This window comes from Danio rerio, chromosome 3 (assembly GCF_049306965.1).
Source record: "Danio rerio strain Tuebingen ecotype United States chromosome 3, GRCz12tu, whole genome shotgun sequence".
In the NCBI taxonomy this organism is placed as follows: Eukaryota; Metazoa; Chordata; class Actinopteri; order Cypriniformes; family Danionidae; genus Danio; species Danio rerio.
Window position 1 is genome coordinate 6494017 of NC_133178.1, and position 22282 is coordinate 6516298.

At 34.5% G+C, this 22282-nt stretch overlaps 1 protein-coding gene across 2 annotated transcripts in view; it reads left to right on the top strand.

Annotated features, from left to right (window-relative positions):
* The first annotated feature begins 3825 nt into the window (after positions 1-3825).
* Positions 3826-22282, top strand: part of hook2 (hook microtubule-tethering protein 2) — a 53850-nt gene continuing 35393 nt past the window's right edge. The window contains exons 1-7 of one of the 2 annotated variants that reach the window (NM_001423849.1): positions 3826-3934; positions 7511-7593; positions 11368-11440; positions 11526-11576; positions 13067-13199; positions 15996-16063; positions 18661-18723. In NM_001423849.1, the coding sequence (NP_001410778.1) occupies positions 3890-3934; positions 7511-7593; positions 11368-11440; positions 11526-11576; positions 13067-13199; positions 15996-16063; positions 18661-18723 (516 nt within the window). In that variant the 5' untranslated portion in view covers positions 3826-3889. The remainder of the gene's footprint in view (positions 3935-7510; positions 7594-11367; positions 11441-11525; positions 11577-13066; positions 13200-15995; positions 16064-18660; positions 18724-22282) is intronic. The other variant, XM_068216264.1, reaches the window with a different exon arrangement.

Here is a 22282-nt window from a genome sequence, read left to right on the forward strand (position 1 = left end):
GATTCTGATTGGCTGATGAGCATTCTAGGGTGCTGTTATTGTCATATAAACGCACAGATATAGTAGTTCTGAGCGCATTATATCACTGCGCTGAATGATTTCAGTTATTTAAGACTACAAAATCCTTAAAAACGAAGGGGGAAAAGAACGTGTTAAATCTGTGTACTTTGGCTATTGACTTGCGCCATCTAGTGGTCACACAATAGAACCAGTTAAACATTATCATGACTGGATAAAAAAAAAAAACATGTTTTTGACAGGGTTATCTCATTAAAGATCTGCTAGACGCAAACAAAACTCGTTTTTAGGACATTCACTAAAACACCGGTTTACTTTGTAATCTATTTGCTTATTGCTTTACAAAGCACTATCAAGTAAATAAATTAGGTAAACATTTTGGTTGTTAAATTATTATGTACATTATTTGAAAATTTGGGCAGCGCGCGGTGGCACAGTGGGTAACACAATCGCTTTACAGCAAGAAGGTCGCTGGTTTGAGCCTCGGCTGGGACAGTTAGCATTTCTGTGTGGAGTTTGCATGTTCTCCTTGTGTTGGCGTGGGTTTCCTCTGGGTGCTCCGGTTCCCCCACAAGTAGGTGAATTGGATTAACTAAATTGGCTGTAGTGTATGTGTGTGAGTATGAGAGTGTATGGGTGTTTCCCAGAGATGAGTTGCAGCTGGAAGGTCATCCGCTGCATTAAACTTATGCTGGATAAGTTGGCGGTTCATTCCGCTGTGGTGACCCCAGATTAATAAAGGGATTAAGGTGAAAAGAAAATGAATGAATGGAATACATGGCAATTTTTATTGTTAGGTAAGATATGAGGTATTGATTATCCACAATGGTACCAGCTAAAACCAGCTTGACCATCCTGGTTAAGCTGGCTAGGCTGGTCAAGCTGGTTTTAGCTGGTCATCTCCCAGCCTGACCAGCCAAGACTGGAAATGGAAGTGGCTAAAAAACCCTCTAAAACCTTCCTGGTTGACCAGCTAAAACCAACCAACCAGCGTAGGCTGGTTTAAGCTGTTTCTTTTCAGAAGGGTACCTGTAGCAGGCACCTTTTAGATTTCCATCATATTTTTTATTCCTGATTGTCAACTAAAGACATAATATTAATTAAGATATAGATATTTGCCTTCTAGAATATGCTTGCACTTGATCGGCTAATGAGCATTCAAAGTGTGCAGTTATTTTGATCAAAATATGAATATAAACGCCCAGCTAAAGTAGTTCCGGCAGGTTTTAAATGCGTTACAGCTCCATATATCACTACACTGAATAATTTCAGTCATTTCGCGGCTGCAAACATCTAAATACGTTAAGAAATGAAGGGGTAAAAACATTGTGGTAAATGTGAGTGCTTGGCTGTTGTTGGCTTGCGTCACCTAGTGGTCACATTGTAGAAATAGTAAAGTGATTTTTAGTTTATCTTTATATATATATATATATATATATATATATATATATATATATATATATATATATATATATATATATATATATATATATATATATATATATATTTATATATATATATATATATATACATACACACACACACACACACACACACACACACACACATATATATATATATATATATATATATATCATATATATATATATATATATATATATATATATATATATATATATATATATATATATAAATCATGACTAGATCAAAAGCAAAAATGGACAGCAATCAAAGCTATCCCCTCGTAAATTTAACGTGCAGTTATTTTACCTATTGTAAGATAAAAAAAAATGAAGAATTTAAATTCCTGATAAATGTTAAAAATATATTTGACAAAAATGTACTAACAAAGTCTTAAGGCAAGTATTTAATGATATAAATATAAGAGGTATTCCAAGAGGGACATTGTATTGGAATTGTTTATTACGGGAGGTTAATTGGAGAAAAGCATGGCTGCTACCATACCAATTTTGTATTTTAAATAAACTAAGAGAAATTCATTTAAAGATTTTACAAAAAATGTACTCAACCAATTTACTCTCCAAATTTTCAGATATTGAGAAAGTTTAATTTGTAAAAACTTTAAGGAATCCTTATGTCACCTTTTTGGTAATTGTCAGTGTGCAAATATTTTCGTTTTTCTGATTATTCTAGTAAAAATAATGTTGATAACACTGAACGCAAAATGAATTATTTGTTATTTTGAAAATGGTGAAAAATTTACAATTTTGTTAATTTTATTATTTGAAAAGATAAAATCTTCATTCCAAATGTAGATATTCAAAATCCCAACCTTTATTCAAGTTTTTTTGTCAACTTGAACTTATTCTGTTAATGAAGTCTCTAAACGCTGTAGAAATGTAAACGCTCTGTCTATTGTTAGATATTATGAATCTGTTTTTAGTGTCTTGTGAAGGTCTTCCTCTTGATTTTGTTTTGTGCTTTTTTTATTTGATTTTCAGTTATCTTTGGAATTTTTGTTTGTTGCCTGTTTTGCTGTATTTGTAAATTACTAATGCAAAATAAAACAAGGAAAAAAATAAATAATGATTTGGATAGTTTTATCAGACGAGAAACTATATATATAAGAAACTAGAATATACTTTTATCACTACTTTCAACAAAATACCTGTATACTTTTTATTCAGTTTACCCATTGCTTGTAAACACTATCAAGTATATTTATATTGAATATTTTTTATTTAAATTCTATAGTTTTACACACACACGCACACACACACACACATAGCCTAAATATATGCAGTTGAAGTCAGAATTATTAGCCCCCTGATTATTCTTTCCCCAATTTCAGCTTAAAGGAGAGCAAATTGTTTCAGTTTTTTTTCTATTTTTCATAATAGTTTTAATAATTCATCTCTATTGACTGATTTATTTTATCTTTGCCATAATGACAGTAAATAATATTAGACTAGATATTCTTCAAGACACTTCTATACAGCTTAAAATGACATTTAAAGGCTTAACTAGGTTAATTGGGTTAACTAGGCAGGTTAGGGTAATTAGGCGAGTTATTGTAAACTGATGGTTAGTTCTGTAGACTACCGAAAAAAATAGCTTAAAGAGGCTAATAATATTGACCTTAAGGCTGGTTGGCTGGTTTAACTGGTTGACCAGCCTGGTTTTAGAGGGGTTTTGGCCATTTCCAGGCTGGTTTCCAGCCATTTCCAGCCTGGTCTTGGCTGGTCAGGCTGGAAAATAACCAGCTAAATCCAGCTAAAACCAGCTTGACCAGTCTGGTTTAAGCTGGACATAGCTGGTATTGGCTGGGCTTCCAGCCTGGCTAGGCTGGTCTAGCTGGTTTAAGCTGGTCATCTCCCAGCCTGACCAGCTAAAACCAGGCTGGAAATGTCTGGAAACCAGCCTGGAAATAGCCAAAACCCCTCTAAAACCAGCCTGGTCGACCAGCTTAAACCAGCCAACCAGCCATAGGCTGGTTTAAGCTGGGTTTTTTAGTAGGGTGGTGTTTAAAAAATAATAACTGTTTTTATTTTAGCCGAAATTAAACAACTAAGACTTTCTCCAGAAGAAATAATATCAGACATACTGTGAAAATTTCCTTGCTCTGTTAAACAAAGAGGAAAGAAAAAAAAGGAAAGAAAATTCAAATGAGGTCTAATAATTCTGACTTCAACTGTATATATATATATATATATATATATATATATATATATATATATATATATATATATATATATATATATATATATATATATTATTGAAAGTTATTCCTATACATCATCAAATTCCTAAATACTTTAAGAGCGCGCGTCTCTCTATTGCTATGGCGACGACGCTGCCAGTGCAAATATGTGCGTCGGTGACGCGTCCAGCTCTTGAGTGCGCGCATTTAGCAGCGCAGCTAGTGTGCGTTTCAGCACGAAGCGGCACCATGAGCCTGAATAAACATCAGCTGAGCGACTCTTTATTTATCTGGGTAAGATATAAACCCATCCCGCTGACAAGCAGCTATATTTAGAGGGTGTTTGTTTGTGTTGAAAAAAGAACGAAGTAGTTTGTTTGTGTTTAGCGCGCTAGCCTGTTAGCAGCAGCAGGTGGAATCCACACAGATTTGACACACTTTTAATTATATTGAAATAAATCGCTGTTTTCTGGGGATTATACACGTGTAGATCAATCAGCCGGTTTTATTAGTGCTTTGTACGAATATCCAGCACGTGTGAGAGTGTGTTTGTTTGCTGTGTCAAAGTCATTACGTAACTGATCAAAGGTCTTAAGAGTTTAGCATATGTTACAAGCTATACTACTAAGGTTTTTATTTATTCATTTATTTATTTATTTTGTTTATAAAGGTTTATTTCTGAAGATTTTGATGTAAATTGTTCCTTCTGTGATAACCAAACTGAAGATCCGTCTCACCTTTTTTTGGGAGTTGTGAATACTCCAAAAGTTTTTGCAAAAATGTATTAGAGGTATAATTCCTGATGTTATATTAAAATATGAAAATGTTATTTTAGGATGAAACCATCAGAATGAACATCCAAATGTTTTTATTTATTTATTTAATATGATCTTTTTGGCCAAATATTTTATACACAAGTGTAAATTTTGTAAGCGTAAACCTTTCAGATTTTTCTATTGAGGTAAAGTTGGTTTTATTTTCACACATTCAGACTTTCACCTGATTATACTTGCAGTTAAGTATTCTAAATACTGAAATTATAATATTAGGCAATGACTATTAAAGCTCAACGTTGTTGACAGTCAATTAAACAGTGCTAATGTTGTTTTGAAGTCTTCTTGCGTGCTATTATAGACGCAATATTTAATGTATCATGGTAAACAATATTGATATCGTGTCACAAGTTGTGCTCATAATAGTATATCATTATAAATGCACTCTGTTAGACTTTTAAATTCCGCTATAGTGTTTTATTGAACGTCTAAGTCTGAATGTGTGAATATAAAACCAACTTTACCTCAATTTTAAATCTTTACATGTCTTTGACTTCTGAATGTACTAACAAGAAAGCTATAAAAACTGTGAATCTGTTTAAAAGATACATTTGTGTTTTGGCATGTAATGTGATTTAATGTAATGTAAATGTTTCAGTTTGTTATAAAAAAGCATATTTTACACGTTTAAAACAACTTAAACCTGAAATAACCCATGAAGAAATTAATGAATTCTCTTCAGATATATTTGTGCAAATGTTGCTCTGAAACGACGTCACTCATAGGCCCATCCGCAATCTGCGCGCGCAGAATTCGGCAGATTTTTAGCCCATCATTAATTCTGTTTATTTACTTGAGTAAATGTGTGTAAATCTATATTTATTCAATTTTTTGTTTAGTTTTTATTAATTTTAGTATTATTATGGACTAATGTGAAAATGTTCATCTGATTTAGTAATATTTTCTTTCTTTTACTAGATATATTATATGACAAACTTGCTTTATTTACCAAATAAAGCGAGTGTAATTGGATTTGCATTTTAAACATTAAATAAAAGTAAAAAAAAAAAAAATTTTCAGTTCACATATTAAGTTTTAAGTTATGACACTCCCAAAATAATTCAGCAGAAATTCGCAGACTTTTACCAAAATTCTCTGCAGAAATAGCAAAAAAACGTGTGCAGATTCCGTCTGGCCCTGCTCATAGCTAAGGATTAAACTTTAATTCTCTCAATATAAACCGTATTGTTTGTGATTTCATGGTTGAGACCCAAAGCTGTTTGTGTGTGTGTATTGATAAACAACAGCCTATTCTTTACAGTTTCACGTACTTTTAATGTTTTTCTTTCCCAGCTAACACAGTTTACTTTGATACTTTTAGTCAAAGTTCCTTTAAGGTGTATTCTTGTTTTAGCTGAACTCTATGATCAAGTTTGCAGAAATGTGATGAATATACCCGTATACCAAGGGTTGACCCCATCTTAAACTTCTGATCATATGTTTTTATGAGAGAACGCTTTTATTCGGGAAATATTTTAAGTGTAACGTTTGAAAAGGTGTCTTCTGGAGAACTTTTAAAATATTTATCTTATTCAAACTAAAATATTATATATGAATGTTTTTAGTGTTGTTGCTGCTTGTATACTTTTTTATTGTATTTTTTTTTACAATGTATGTTTGTTAAGAAACTGATTAGATTTTATGATTGTCTATTGTATATTTATTAGTATATGTTTTTGTGTTTGTTTTTGATATAACATTAAAATCTAACTAAAATAAATAAATAAATATGTTTTTATGCAGAGAACTAATCAATACTAAAATTTGTATTATTATTTGGTGTAAATACACTGATAGTCAATTAGGGCGAATGATGTCTCTGTTCAGTGCCATATATCATTTGTTTTACTTATGTAGATGTTTTCTTTATTTTATTCAATTCAATCTAATTAATAAATTTTTTAAATGTATCAAAAATATTAAAAATATGTATTTATTTATAAAGAGTACTGAAGACCCTAATGTATGCTTAAGACTATTAATGTAAATATGTAATTTTATTTGTTAAATATTTTGCTTTTGTTGGTCAGGTTACTTACTATAAGCATTACTATGGATTATTTAGTTAATAATTATTACATTTGTCTCTTAATCAATTTTGTAATTGTTTTATTATATTATTAATATTTAATCATTTACATTTATGTATTTTTTTTATTTAAAGGCTGGCATATACTTTTGATTTGTAGCCACATTTAATTTATACAGAAATAAAATGTGTAAAAGGACTAAATTATAAATGGCCCACCATTTAAAATTAAAATAAAAAAAATTACATAAAAAATGTATATTAATAATAATAATATTATTATTATTATTATTAAATTTGGTATTTTTATTTCTTTATTTTTTTGATTTTCAAAAAAGTTGTATATATTTTTTGTTTCTATTGATTTATTTAATATTTTAAAAAAATCTGTTTAATATTTAATATTTGTCATGTTTAATTTGGGTAGCTAATTTTTGAACTGTTATCATAGGTTATTTTGTTAGATAAGCTCCAGATTTGGCTTCATTACTGACTAAACTAATGTGTATGCACAAATATAATATTGTATAGCTCCTATAGAAAATATTAAGTTAAATGCGAGATTTGTGGTGGGTGTACTCGTATGATGAGTATATATATATTTTTTTCTTTAAGGCTGTAATATACTTTTGATGTGTATCAATTAACCTGTAATTTATGCATAAATAAATATGTAAAAGTTGTTCTATTTTCTTTTTTAAAAAAGTGTGTTTTTATTTTATATATATATATATATATATATATATATATATATATATATATATATATATATATATATATATATAAAAACACACTTTTTTAAATTAGTAGAAAAACAAAGAAAATAGAATAACTTTTACATATTTATTTATTTATTTTTTTTTTAATCAAACATAATTACCTAATTTTAGAAATTAATTATTTAAAACCTTAATTTAAAAATTGTTATTTATAAATGCTGAATTATGGATTTTAATCTTTTTAGTTTTTGTAACTTTTTAAACTTTTTTTTCCCTTTGTGTGTTTCAGCTGCAGTCGTTTCAGGTGCCGTCGTGTGCAAGCAAACATGAGCTGACCAGTGGAGTGGCCATCGCACATGTGCTCAACAAAATGTGAGTGTGTGTGTGGTTTGACGTCATCATCTTCAATGAGTGTGACGTTCTGCAAATGTTTGTAGAGGATCGTTCACTATTCGACTAACAGCTGATCTGACAGATGCTCTAGTCCTCTGATACTCTGAGAAACCACCAACACACATCTGAATATGTCAAATATGACAGCTGCTGAAGACTCCATGTTAAAAGAGGAGTTATTTACCAGCCTGGAGTCAGAAAACACACTGATTTGCATGTGTGTAAAGTAAAGAATTACAAAGGTCACACTTGACAATAAGGTTTTATTAGTTAATGTATTTACTGACGTGATCTAAGTATGAACAGTACTTGTGCAGCATTTATTAATCATAGTTCAACATTTACTAATGCATTATTAACATCTGAATTCATGCTTGTTAACTTTAGTTAATGCACCGCCAGTTCACATTAACAACTGTGTTGTCAACAAGCATGACAAAATACTGTAATGTATAGTTCATCTGTTTGTTCATGTTAGTAAACTAACATTAACTAATGCAACCCTTTTGTTAAGTGTTTACATTACCAATACTCAAATTATTTCAGGGGCTGTACTTTGCTAACTAATTATAAATGTGCACTTTCAATTGATAACATTTTTTGTGCTATCATCAGTACTTTAACTGCACTATTTTTTCCTTCATCCAGGGGTCCGTTCTTCGTACCTCGCTTAAATGATCTAAGATGATTTGGCAGATCCTGGATCTTTTAATCTTGATAACTGATCTCTTGCTAATTTGGTTCTTCAAACGAGTTCGCGAATCAGATTAGAATGTCTGGATAAACTGATCTGAGATCGCTGCGTGTGTTGTGAAGGACAGATCTATCGATCCTCGAAATCATGATCAGCAATGCAACGATTGGCTGACGGCACAGCAGCGTAATGACATCATCTGATTAATATTCAATTATCCATGTGAGCAAAATTACATCAAATTAGCAGTAAACGGCTTGTTAAATATGACACGCGATAACCTTCCACATTTGTTGTGAGCTGCAGGCTTTACACTTTCATGTGTCAAGACAAGAGTATTCATCATGTATTTCAATGCATATCAGTGTATTTAGTTCTACATTTAGAAAATATTTTCTTTATAATAGTAGCCGTTTTTTAATCGGTGTAAAGAATAACTGGATGGTTACAAAAGCATTTTCATATTGGTAAAGGCGTCTGCAACTTTTGTGAAGCATCAAATTACTGGCATCTTAACTATCAAAACATGTTTATGACTGCATAAATGTATTATTGCTTTAAAAAAAGTCACATATTGTGCATTTCTATTATACACAATTTGTACTAAAGCGATCTAAAAAGTTCATATCAATAAGTTTTCTCTTTGCACCACCAGGTGGCAGTCTTTGTACTTTCATTTCGAGGGTGCAGATTGCATACGTTTTATTAATATGTATAACTTTATTTATTTTATTAATGACTATAACATTATATATATAGTTTAATAATATGTACCATTTTCCTAAGTGTATATAACTACTACTGTAAGAAAATATCAGAATACAGAACATACTTTCTGTATTATCTTTGCTTGAACTAAGCTGATCTAATCTTGTTTATATGAATTGAACCTGCTCCCGATCAGGTTTGAGCTAGCAGAACTGTTGCTATGACAACAACTCTCGGATCAGCTTTGAAGAACGAAACCATCCTGGATCGTGTCAATATCCAAATCCATCTAACTGGGGTAATCCACGTACGAAGAACGGACCCCTGCAGTCAACACCTTTTGTTTATTTTTGCTGGTCTACAGCGATTGGCTAAGTTGAATAATCAGTCATTCCTGTCCAATCAAATCACGCATAGAAAAATAACATCAAACAGAACGAGCTGAAGACACAAACGCTTTATGAATGCAGCTAAAGTAGAGATCTGCACGGGACTAAATTTTATATCCCGCTCCCGCTTGTTCCCGCCATGTTTTAGCCCGAACCCGAGCGCTAGCTTTTGTTGTCTCGCTGCCCACCCTGTTTTCTACCGCCGCACCCAATCCCGCTAAAGAGCAGGGGGAGAACAAAACAAAACCGAAAACCACCCAGCTATACAGAGTCTGTATAAACACACACACACACACTTCTCATTCATGTGCGCGCACACACACACAGCAACAAACAAGCTAAACACAGCAATGTCTCATTCACACACAAGAGACAACCCCCAAGATTAAGGGGGTTCGAAGAGACAAGTGCAGCGCCTGAAACTACAGATACTGGAAGCCTGTGCTGGCATTTCTCCTGCGGTGTTGCTATCAGTGTGTGAAGAATGGTAGAAGAAGGTTGCATTGACAATCCAACACATTGGGCAGCACATTGAACACATTTTATAGGTGGTCAGAAACTTGTAAATAACTCACGAAAGAATAAAGTTACGTTAAAACCAAGCACGCCACTGTTTTTCTTGTGAAATTCCCAATAAGTTTGATGGGTCAAATGACCCTCTTCCCTTTGGAAAAAACAAAAGTTGGATCCAAGATGGCCGACTTCAAAATGGCCACCATGGTCACCACCCATCTTGAAAAAATTTGCCCCCTCACATATACTAATGTGCCACAGTCAGGATGTTAATATCACCAACCATTCCAATTTTATTAAGGTGTATCCATATACACCCTGTATAATCTCATATGGGTTTCTGACAGCTGAAAAGATCTCTTTACCTTTCACTTTTATTTGTTAACATTTATTATTATTACTTTAGGATATGCGTTTTCACATTCTCGTACCAATGCCTGATTATTAAACTGTTAAAATGACTGTAGTTAAATGAAATATTCTTAAGAATAAAAATTGTGTGTTCTTTCAAAGAGTGCACTTGCATTGTGATGCTATTATATTGTCATTCTGGCATATTATAGTTAGTGGCATAAAATTGTATTAAAATTAATATAATATTGTTTATCACAATATGTTTTGGTGCAATATATTGTAGAACAAACAATATTATGACTACAGTACGGTTCGCTTTTTGGTAACTTTTGACTGTGGAAACAGAAGTAAAAGCACACCGAGTCATACAACTCATTGGAAATGGGCCATTAAAAAGAAGTATAGCACTGACAAGCTACACTGTTTTATCTGCAGGGTTTTAGGTACATTATTTTCAGTTTAATTCTGACTACTAGTGTTGTCACAATACTGAATTATTAATTATTATACTGAATACGGTACCAATCGGTACTGAAATTTAAATAAAGTCCATTTGAGCGCTGTTGAGCACGCTCCTAAGCAGAGCTGATTGGCCGTTGTGTTCATGTGCTCAACAGAAATGACTGTGATTGGCCAGGAAGGCAGTGCAGACACTGGAGTGTTTTACAGCCGTGGAGATCAGCGGGTCTGTTTATAAGCAGACACATGAGCGATCTGTTGATGAATCGACTGCTGTTCGCGGCTTTAATACACGACAGTGTCTCGTTTTCTGTTAGCGGTGAACTGATGAGCTTTACAGCCAATCACAGTAATTTCTGTTGAACTTGTGAGCACAGTGGCAAATCATCTGTGTTTAAGGACGCGCTCAACAGTGCTCAAATCTTAGCTGGAAATTGACGTTTTTAAAATTACAGTATCGTAATTCAGTATCGTGACACTTCTCTCTTTCTCGAGTACTTTTAAGGGCTACTTTTTGCTCATTCTTGGAGTAGTGTTTACAACAGATTCGTTTACCCGCACTACATTTGTTGGGAAAGTAATTGTGCTTTTACTTGAGTATTAGTAGTTTGGAAAGTGTTTTTTTTTGTCCTTCAGAGATTCTACATGGTTTAATGAGACTTGGCTCAGCAGGATAAAAGAGGATGGAGGCACAAACTGGAGGCTGAAGGTATTTTACTGGAGTTGTAGTCTTTCTGTACTGTATACTGTATGTTGATGTGTTTTAGTGAACATGTGTATATATACTCTGACAGGTCAGCAACCTCAAGAAGATCCTCCAGAGCATGATGGAGTATTATCATGACGTAAGTGTGGTTTATTTCAGCATTAACCCTATTGTATACTGTATTTTTTCCCTCAAAAAATGGCAGTTGAACAGAATAATAAACACACAAACACATGAATGAACAAAATATTTGTAAATGCTGAATGTTGGCAGTCAGTTTATTTTTTATATTTTATGTATGTACAGTGTATCTGGAAAGTATTCATAGCGCTTCTCTTTTTCCACATGTTTTTAATGTTACAGTCTTACTCCAAAATGGATTCACTCCATTTGTTTCCTCAATTTTACACACAATGCCCCATAATGACAATGTGAAAAAAAGAGTTTTTGATACTTCATACTTGATACTTCAGAGTGCTCTTGACCTCAGACCGGGGTAACAGTTCATCTTCCAGCAGGACAATGACCCAAAGCACACCGCCAAAATATCAATGGAGCGGCTTCAAAACAATTCTGTGAATACCCTTGAGTGGCCCAGCCAGAGCCCAGACCTAAATCCTATAGAACATCTTCTGGAGAGATCTGAAAATGGCTGTACATCGTCACTTACCATCCAACCCGATAGAGCTTGAGAGGATTGGGCAAAAATTCCCAAAGACAGAATATGATGCCAAACGTGTGGCATCATATTCAAAAAAGACATGAGGCTGTGTTTGCTGCCGAATGTGCATCAGCAAAGTATTGAGCAAAGAATTGATGCATGTGATTTTTCTGCTTTTTATTTTTTAACAAATTTGAAGCAATTACAAAACCTCTTTTTTCCACTTTGTCATTAATGGGTATTGTGTGTAGAATGTTGAGGAAATAAATTAATTGAATCTATTTTAGAATAAGGCTGTAACAAAAAAAAAAAATGTGGAAAAAGTGAAGCGCTTTGAACACTTTGTGGATTCACTGTATATAAAATTTGTTTGTTAAAAATGATTAATAAATGTTTTCACTTGTTGTGATTGAATATAGATATTGATCTCTTAGCTCTTCTGGGGTTAAAATATAGTGTGTGTGTTGTCGAAAATTCAAAATTAACATCATATCTGGTAACGTGGATAATTTTTGTGATCTTATGCATTAATTCTATAAATAAAAAGCACACTTTAAATTTAAAAATAAAGGTCATCTGTCATTTAAAGAACAAAACCGTAGTAATGTTTAACTCGAACATATAACTGCAAATTGTACATCCAGACAAACTGTTTTCAAGTGATTCTTGGACACTAAATCATCATATTGCAATTGCCTTTTAAAGGGTGCAAGAGTATTTTGAGTCTTTATTTATTTGATTGTCTGCATCTGTATTATATTATGTGAGTGAAAACCCGGCTGAAGTCATTTCTTTCGAGATGCACGCTCTTTTTCTGGGTTTAAAATGTACTTTACAGGATGTGCTACATTCCATCCCTATAAAACTTCTTATTTATTTATTAATTAATTAATTTATTAATTAATTTTATTTGTTTTTATCCTATTAAAAAAGCTTTGTGTGTGTTTCTGTGTGTGTGTGTGTGTTAGGTGTTAAGTCAGCAGGTGTCTGATGAGCATGTGCCTGATGTGTGTCTGATTGGAGAGATGGGGGACGTCACTGAACTGGGTCGCCTGCTCCAGCTGGTTCTGGGCTGCGCTGTCAGCTGCGACCGCAAGCAAGGTATGAACACACACACTCCCAGATCCCACCAAATCAAGACACGAGCAGTGTTTGACCCTGATCTGACTTGAAGCAGTGCATATACTTGGTCGGCGTCACGTCATGGCTGGAATTCTTCTCCTCCATTGGAAATGAATAGCGGTGAATTGGGGTTGTTGTGAAAATTGTGCTTTGTATCACCAAAAATGAAATTAACCATTGGTTTCTTGAAATCTCAACCTAATTGGCTAATCGGAGCTATTTCTCCTCTAAATAATAACACCTCCGGAGAAATAGCCACCTAAAAAAACCTTATCCTGGCAAATGAGATCTGATAGGGAGGCATTTTTCGGCATTAGACAGATTCTTGTGTGACCATCAGTGAATTAACATTATGTGGGACAATTATTACGTTTGTGTGTGACTGTGGGACTTTATCAACACTAAAACAACATGAAGCAGCGTCTAAGGGTGCTTTCACATCTGTAGTTCGCTTCATTTGGTCCGGACCAAGGGTAATGAATGATACATTGTTGCATCTTTTGCCGTCTTTGGGTCGTTTTCACACCACACTGCTGGCTTTGGTCCGAACCAGTTGAACGAACCAAAATGCAGTCATCTAACAAAATCCACATCTCTCACTGGCCAGATGTTGTTGAACATATTTCCTAAACTGCTTATTGATTGGTCGGAAGTCACGTGCGGGAAAATGCCAGTGAACTCCCGCAGGTAAACAAAACCTTTTACTCTGGAGGGACGACTGCACCGGCTGATTGTGCTTTAGACAAACTATACATTTCGGAAATAAAGCGCGGCCGTGGCTGGAAAACAGTGTAATGCATCACTCGTCACTTCAGGAGGAGGCGTGAATTAATTTAGCTAAACTGCGACATGGTCATCTTGCGGAAATATTACCAACGATCCATCAGGTAATGTTTTCCCCTCTCTCTCTCTGTTGGTAAAGCGCTGTCAACAAACATTTTCCTCCATATCCCATAATGCACAGCGCATTGGCCTACAGCAGCTGGATTAGTTTAAATGGCGCAGTGCTTTTTGCGGTTTTACCTGTTTTAGTACGGATCATATTCTCACCACAATCGAACCGCTCCAGGGTTCGTTTGAAAGCGTACCGAGACCACCTCTTCAAGCAGGTCTCGGTACGCTTATTTGGTCGGCTTTTGGTGCGCACTCGAGTACGAATGCTGCATTCTCACCTGCCCAAACGAACCGCACCAAAAGGGGAAACGAACTCTAGTGCGATTTAATCGAACTAAATAAGGCAGGTTGTGAAAAGCACCCTAACTTAAAACATGCATTCTAACTGTTAGATCATTTAAGGTTTTTGTATTTTTCCACAAAATACATTATACTGCAATGCGTTGAAATTGTCTTTACATGTCATTTAAACTCAGACAATCACCTGCTCTGCATTTTAGACAGCTGTCTGTCATATGTGGAACAAATTACACTAATAGATTGCATAAAAAGCAAGAAAGCAAAAAATAAAACGGGGTGTCCGTGGGGTCTTAAAATGTCTTGAATTTCAAAAACTAAATTTTAGGCCTTAAAAAGTCTTAAATTCAATAAAATATTGTCTTGTATGTCTTAAATAATATTAAAAGGGTTTCTGCAGGGTCTTAAAATGGCTTAAATCTCAAAATACAAATTTTAGACCTTGAAAAAAGTCTTTTATTTGTTGATATATTGTGTTGTAGGTCTTAAATTTTTTTTTAAACAGGTCTTAATTTTCCTTTGTTCATGTACTGCTACCAAATCTGGCCAAACCCCATACGATCATCAACGGTCATCTCAATAAAACTTACATTTTTTTATTTAAAAAGGTCATTTTTTACTTTATCATAATGGTTTAATTATTTTCCTTACAATCACATTTGTTTAAAAGTTCTCCATGTACTTACTGCTCAGGACACTGACCTGGACAGATTGTTGTGCGTAAACTTTCATTCTTTTTTTTATTTTAAAGAAAGTATATGTTGTAAAGTGTATGGATACAGCTAGAGCTTGCTTGTTTTTACACAATATTTAAAACATTGTGCTATTTTTTTTATATTGATGTATTTTTTATTATTAAATGCAATAAATTAAAAAAAAAATGTATAGGGCAAATAAAAATCTTTTCCATCTAGGCCATTTGAAACATTCCTTAGCCTTTAGCCCTTTATGGGTTTAAAATTCCATTCGTAATGGTCTTAAAAATGTCTCCAAGTCTTAAATTTAACTCTGAAACTTGCAGAAACCCTGTTTAAATGGGTCTTGATTTTCCCTTTGTTCATGTAAAGCTACCAACACACATGCAATCATCAGCAATACATCTCAATAAAACTTTAAGCAGAACTCTATTAATAATTAATATTATAACAAGTTCTTGTGCAGACATTTATTAACTTTTTATTTATTAAGAGTTTCTTTTTATTATTAATATGTATGCAACCAGGGTCTGCTTGTTTTGAAACGTTATTTAAAATATGTGGCTAAGAATTAACCAATTAGAGATTGTGTTTTTTTTTTTTTTTTTTTTTATCAGGCAAATTAAAACAAACATTTTTTTTTTTTATCCGTATGGGTTTAGCCCTATTTAAATTTCATTTTGATGGTCTTAAAAAAGGTCTGAAAGTCTTAAATTGCACTTGGTAAAACCTGCAGAAACCCTGTAAAAACAAAAGCACCATAGTGAGGTTTTAATGGTCGTTCCTGTCAAGTGTAGTAAGCTCGGAGTGTCGAGCAAAATGAAAGTGTAAAATCACATTGATTACTGTCATATTCGGTGACGATTGTGTGTTTCTTTTCCTCTGGCAGAGCACATTCAGCAGATCATGATGCTGGAGGAATCGGTGCAGCACGTCGTGATGACGGCAATACAAGAGGTACACAAAACACATATGGTACAACAACTGTGCCTCTTTGCCTATGATTTTTGTGCACCTATGATGAAAATCAACTTTTTTAAAGCTGTTTGGACAGAACTGTGTATAGGTATAGTGTGTTTAAGGCTGATTTATACTTCTGTGTCAAACGGCGGCGTATGCTATGGCGCTGACGCATAGCCCTTCGCCGTGGCCGTGGGCGTCGCTGACGTGCACCTCTCAAAAAATAACTACACGTCGCAATGACGCGTAGCGCAAGCTCTGTGATTGGTCGGCTTGGTAGCGCTGACGAGTCTGGGCGGGAGCCGAGAGCCGCATGAATGGTGCGAGCCTGATGGAGCAATTGTTTACAAGTGTGGAGTCCCGTGAAGGAGCTCCGGATGGAAAGTTTTGTTTTGTGTTTACCTCATAGTTAAAGTTGTTGAACGTCCGCCGGTTCCTGCCTCAAAATGAGCGAGTTTGAGCCACTTGTACATCCTGGAAGTGTTCAGGAAAAGCAAAACAGCAGAGAAGAAACTCGACACAGAGGAACATTTACACCTCACTGCCAACTAGCATTTCGGAAGTGTTAATGCAGAGCAACAGAGACAGCGCGCAGAAGTATAAATGCACAGCTATGCGCGTTGCATGCGCCGTGGGTTACGCCGGTCACTTGACGCAGAAGTATAAACCAGGCTTAACACTCATATTGGAGTGAAATAAACACAACAAGTCTCTTTTTTTTGAATACCCTGATATTAAAATAGGATCTAAGTCCCAGTGATTTTTGAGGTCCGCTGCATCCTGACATAGGAGTGCACTTTTCCCCACCCACCAAATTGATTAGCAGGTGCCATATCTCCATAATAACATTTCAAGAGTTCACACTTTGATATTGCTTAATAATAATAATAATAGCAGGTTTGACATGCTGTCTTGAGAGAACTAGCTGATCTTGTACCCCATTATATGCTCACTGACCAGGCGGGAGCCCTGAGCTCAATTATCTTCGAGCTCAGGGTTCCCGCCAGGTCAGTGAGCATGTAAGGGGGTACGAGATCACGAGAGGTCCTCCTGGTAAAGGAGAAAAGGGGGAGATGGGGTGGAATCTTCAAGAAACGAAGATGAGGGAATATAATCAAGAGAGCAAAGTGCGGAAATGTTAATGCCTGCACTGCAAAAATGCGTTTCTTACTTAGATCTTTTGTCTTGTTTCTAGTCCAAATATCTAACAATTCCCTAATCAAGAAAAATTTTCTAGACAAGCAAAACACATTGTCTTGTTTTGAGGAATAATATGCCAATATTAAGTGAGTTTTTCCTTAAAACAAGCAAATAATCTATAAATGGGGGAAGCAAAATAATCTTACGTCAAAAGAAAAAACAAGATTAGTTTGCTTACCCCATGGGCAGATTATTTTGCTTGTTTTAAGGAAAAACTCACTTAATATTGGCATATTATTTCTCAAAACAAGACAATGTGTTTTGCTTGTTTAGAAAATGCTTCTTGATATAAGAAATTTTAGATTTCTACTTCCTGCTTTGCTACTGTTTGGACGTCTTTGCCCACTGCTCCGCTCTTCGCACTCTTGCTTTTATATCTTATACCCTAATTTTAACTTGAGCCTATCAGCACAGTGCTCAAACAACACAGCTTGAAGATCAGCATCGATTCTACAAACTTTCTGGAATATAGCTTTACTAACAAGAGGGGAATTACCGTCTAAACAATCCTCCCGCTAGCAGCTATCAGCTGCTTACATTCCGGAGACGGGAAAACACGGCTGTAAAAATTCCTCTGCAACCTAAGCAAGAAAAGCGTTTTTTGCTGTGTGTCTGAGAAAAGTGTATAACGTGTGTAGTGAGGGGTTTTACAGCCTTAAGCCATCCATAATAATTGTAAAAAATAAAGCGATTCACCTGTTGCAGGCTATTTTTAGAGCTTAACTCCCACTATCAACGAGGGACCGCTGTATAGTATATGACTCGCACATACACCGTACACACATACATGCATTTACACACATTGAAATCTGGGATGCAATGTACTGTAAATTGACATGTATTTCTATATAGTTTGTCTGTTGTTAAAAAAAACTAAGACTAAACAATTATTCAAATCGTTACTAAAAAAATAAATAAATAAGCTAAGAGATGAAAAAGTGTGCTATGATGTAAAATCTGTCAAACTTGACTTTTTTTATTTAATTCAATTCAGCTTTATTTGTATAGCGCTTTTACAATGTATTAGTTTTATTAGTTACATTTATGAATATAATGCAACTAATAAAATTTACACAGCAATATATATTTTTTACAAATGTATTTAAAATTAAAATTAAAATAAAACAACAAAAATGAACGACAAAAAATGCGAGTAAAAGCCGTGTTTGTTTGTCTGGTCATCTTTCTGAGGGTTCTGTTGAATAATGTCCTGCCTTGGGCTTTTTCCCCTCATGAAAGTGATGATTACAGCCTCTCCATTGATTTTTGATGAAACCGCGTCTCCGTATCTGTGAAAACTCCTTCTGTTCTCCCAGAATGCCGTGTGTTTGTGTTCTGAGCAGCAGACTGATCGTGTGATCTGTGGATTTAATGGAGATGTTTCTGTGTTTCAGCTGCTCACCAAAGATCCAGCGGAGCCTGGAACTCCAGAGACCTACGGAGACTTCGACAGTCAGGTGAGCGCTGGGAAAAGGAATAGATAATAATCATTGAAATTGAATAATAATAATTAGATAAATAATGGATTTTTTAATCATTAATAATAAAAAAATATATATAAATATAAAATATCGTTTTTCAAAAGCTGTGAATGGATTTTTTAAGCATATTCTGTATTCTGTGTTGTATCTGGGATGCAGCCTAATGTAAATTGACTGATAATTTCATGTATAGTTTATCTGTAAATGTGTCTGTGCAGTACAAGATAGTTTTTGTAAATGAAAACTAAGACTAAAACATTGTCAAAACACTTTCATTAACTGAAGTAAAAAAAAAATGACAAGGTAAAAATGAAAACTAAACGAAACTAAAATAATCAGCAAAAATGATAACCATTTTCAGGACTAATAAGCGCTCATTCTGTGTGATGGTAAATCTGACCTGCAGCTGTTTAATACCGGTAGATGGCGCTTTTACAGACATGTTTAACCGCATTTTCTTAAATATCTTAAGTATTTTTACTTATATTTGTTTAAGTTGCATTTGTGTGGTCTTTGCTTCAGTGTCTGTTCAAACAATGACTTTATTTTGGTTACTAAGAGGTTTGCACAAGAGTTAATGTAAGCGATGCAAACACTAGACTTTATTTCAGTCAATTTCTGCAACGTTCTGTCTAAAACACATCTACCAAAAGGGTACCATTGGCAGTATAGGCACAAGCGTTATAAATATGAACCGTACTGAACCCTACCAATGAGTGGAAACTAGGCATTTTGAAGATTTGAATATTTAATCGTACTTGATTGTTAATAAGTGCTAGCCATTGAAATGAATGGGTATCAGCTTCATACTACGCAGTGACTATGGCGAATGGGAGAATGAAATGCTTTATTTTGGCTCATTTTTTTCTTCTATTTTTCTTTATTAGACAAAAACTGAAAATACTGATAGTTTGCAGTTGTCAAAAAATTTGGTGCGTCCCCTAATCTGAGTAATAGTCCTTCCTTACATGCAGTTTCGTCTAAAGCAGGTTGTCTTAGGGGAAAGTATTAAGTTGATAAATCAATTTAGATAAATTTGAGGCGCTTAAAGTATTGAAGTCTTAAATGCCATTTTGCAAGGTGTTACATTTTTTTTTATTTATTATTTTTGATTACACAATGTTGTATACAGTGTTGAGGGTAACGTGTTTTATAGTAACACGTTAGGTATTGATATTACTTTTCCAAAGTAATAAAATAACACATTTTAAAAATAAGTAATATTCTTTAGGTTACTTTCAAAAAATGTAATGCGAGTTATTTTTTTTACTTAACTTTATTGGCTTTAAAAAAAAACAGGTCCCACTATATATTAAGTGGCCTTAACTAATATGTACTTACACAGGAATTAACAGTTTGTTACAATGTACTTATTGTGTAAATACATGTATTTATTGAGTACTTATGCTTGATTAAATACCGGTATGTAATTACATCTGTAATTAACTTCTGTAATTACATTTGTAAATACACTGTTGACCATCCCTTACACCTTAACCCACCCTTAAACCTACCCACACCACCAAACCTGTCCATAACCCAGCCCCTATCCCATCTCAAGAGCACCACAAGTGTTCTCAAATACATTAGTACCACAGTAAGTACATTGTATTTATTTTTTGATTCAAGTACATAGTAGTTAAGGACACTTAATATAAAGTGGGACCAAAACATATTGCGGAAAAAAATTACCTTAGTCAAGTTGTATCACACAGAGCGTGCTGCGAGGGAACCGACAGTTGACTCGCACTCATCATCATCATCAGGTCTCTTTTTTTCACAGCAGATAAATCAGTGTACTCTTCTAGTAACTGAATAACTCAGGATATCGGTTTATTTCGAGTCAAAGGGAGTATCCAGTGTGTTATTACTTACTGAAGACGCAAACCGTTTCATGTCAGCTCCGTTTAATGTAATGAACTGATTTGACGACATCGAGAAAAAAAAACTGAATGCGACGCACTACACCCATACCCCACCTCCAGCTAAACAACACATGACTGACATCAGTTCACGATCTCCAGGTAAAACAATTCATTCGACTAAACTGAAAAAATGGTTATTGCTTTTATTGTTGAGGAGATGCAGCCACTGTCTAATGTAGAAGCAACTATGTTTTGTAATATAGTAAGATGATTTTCTCTTTTGGGAAACGATTGACACGTTTGTTAAGGCCACGTGAAGCAATTTATTTAATGTATAAAGCTCATTTATTTGGAGATGTTTTTTATCGTCTTACAGTTCATTTTATTATTAAACATTTTAAAGGTTCAAAATCAATTTTTGCCTTGAATTATTTCATGTTACTCTAACGCCCCATTCGCACGGTGCTTCAGCGTCAATGCTTGACTGAAGGTGTGTCTGAAGTTGGGATAACGCGATCGTCATCGCAGCGTGAGCCAATGAAATTCAGTCAGCAATAGGCCACTGTCTAGCTGGTGTATTTGCATACAGCGATCTGATTGGCTGACGCTTCCCTCAAGGCGCTTGAAGTTGAGCTAGTCTCAACTTCTGCAGCGAGCAACACCTCTGAAGCGGTGCCGACAGATCCACAATGCAGTTCGGCAACGCCTGACATCACCATCAAAGTAAATGGGAAGCGTTGACGCTGACGCCCCATGTGAATGGGGCGTTAGGCTTTATTGCAGTCTTTATATCAGTGGACAGTGAATTTACTAAACTAGTAACACAACATTCAAAAGTAGCACACACATTACTTAACATACGTTCATTAATCTGTATGTACAGCTCTGGGCTTAGAAAGTTCTCAAAATATTATTTTAGCCTACATTTTTTAAAGGTAAATGAAGGTTTGGGATCTATTGGTAGCTGTTAAATGCAGAGCTTCTCGATTAAAAAAGGTGGAAAAAACACCTGCTAGTTCTGAAAGATCAAACCTTAGGCAGGTAGGGAAAAGTAACTCAAAAGTAATATAACACAATTCTTTTCATAAAAAGTAACTAAGTAGCGCAATTAGTTACTTTTTTGGGGGAGTAACTCAATATTGTAATGCACTACTTTGAGAAGTAACTTTCCCCAACACTATTTGAATGGTTGTCTGCTAAAGTTTGGCTGAATTTAATCTGCAAATACTAGGATGTAGTTTTTAAAATCCATAAAATCCCGCTAGATTTGACGTCGAGCTGCTTTGTTTACTGCAGTAACCAAGGAAACACTGTTAATCCTGTTTTTTTCGTTGGCGCCCCCTGCTGCATTTGCAGTTTAATTTTTCAATGTCAGCCTGTGCGATTATATTAAATAACAAATAAAAATAGCACATACTTTCTGAGAACAATTTTCCAGTTTTTGTGCAGCTACCAAAACAAACAAACAAAAATAAATTATATAATATTTCCTATTTGGAGGAACAATTTGTATTTTAACTAGATGCACCGATCGACTTTCCTAGGTCTGGAATCAGCTGATTTTAGTCCTGTAGTCCAGTCTGTTAGTAGCGGCGCATGCAAACCCATCAAGTTGACTCATGATACTATTTATATTCGCAATCACATATTGCAATGTTGACCTCAGTAAT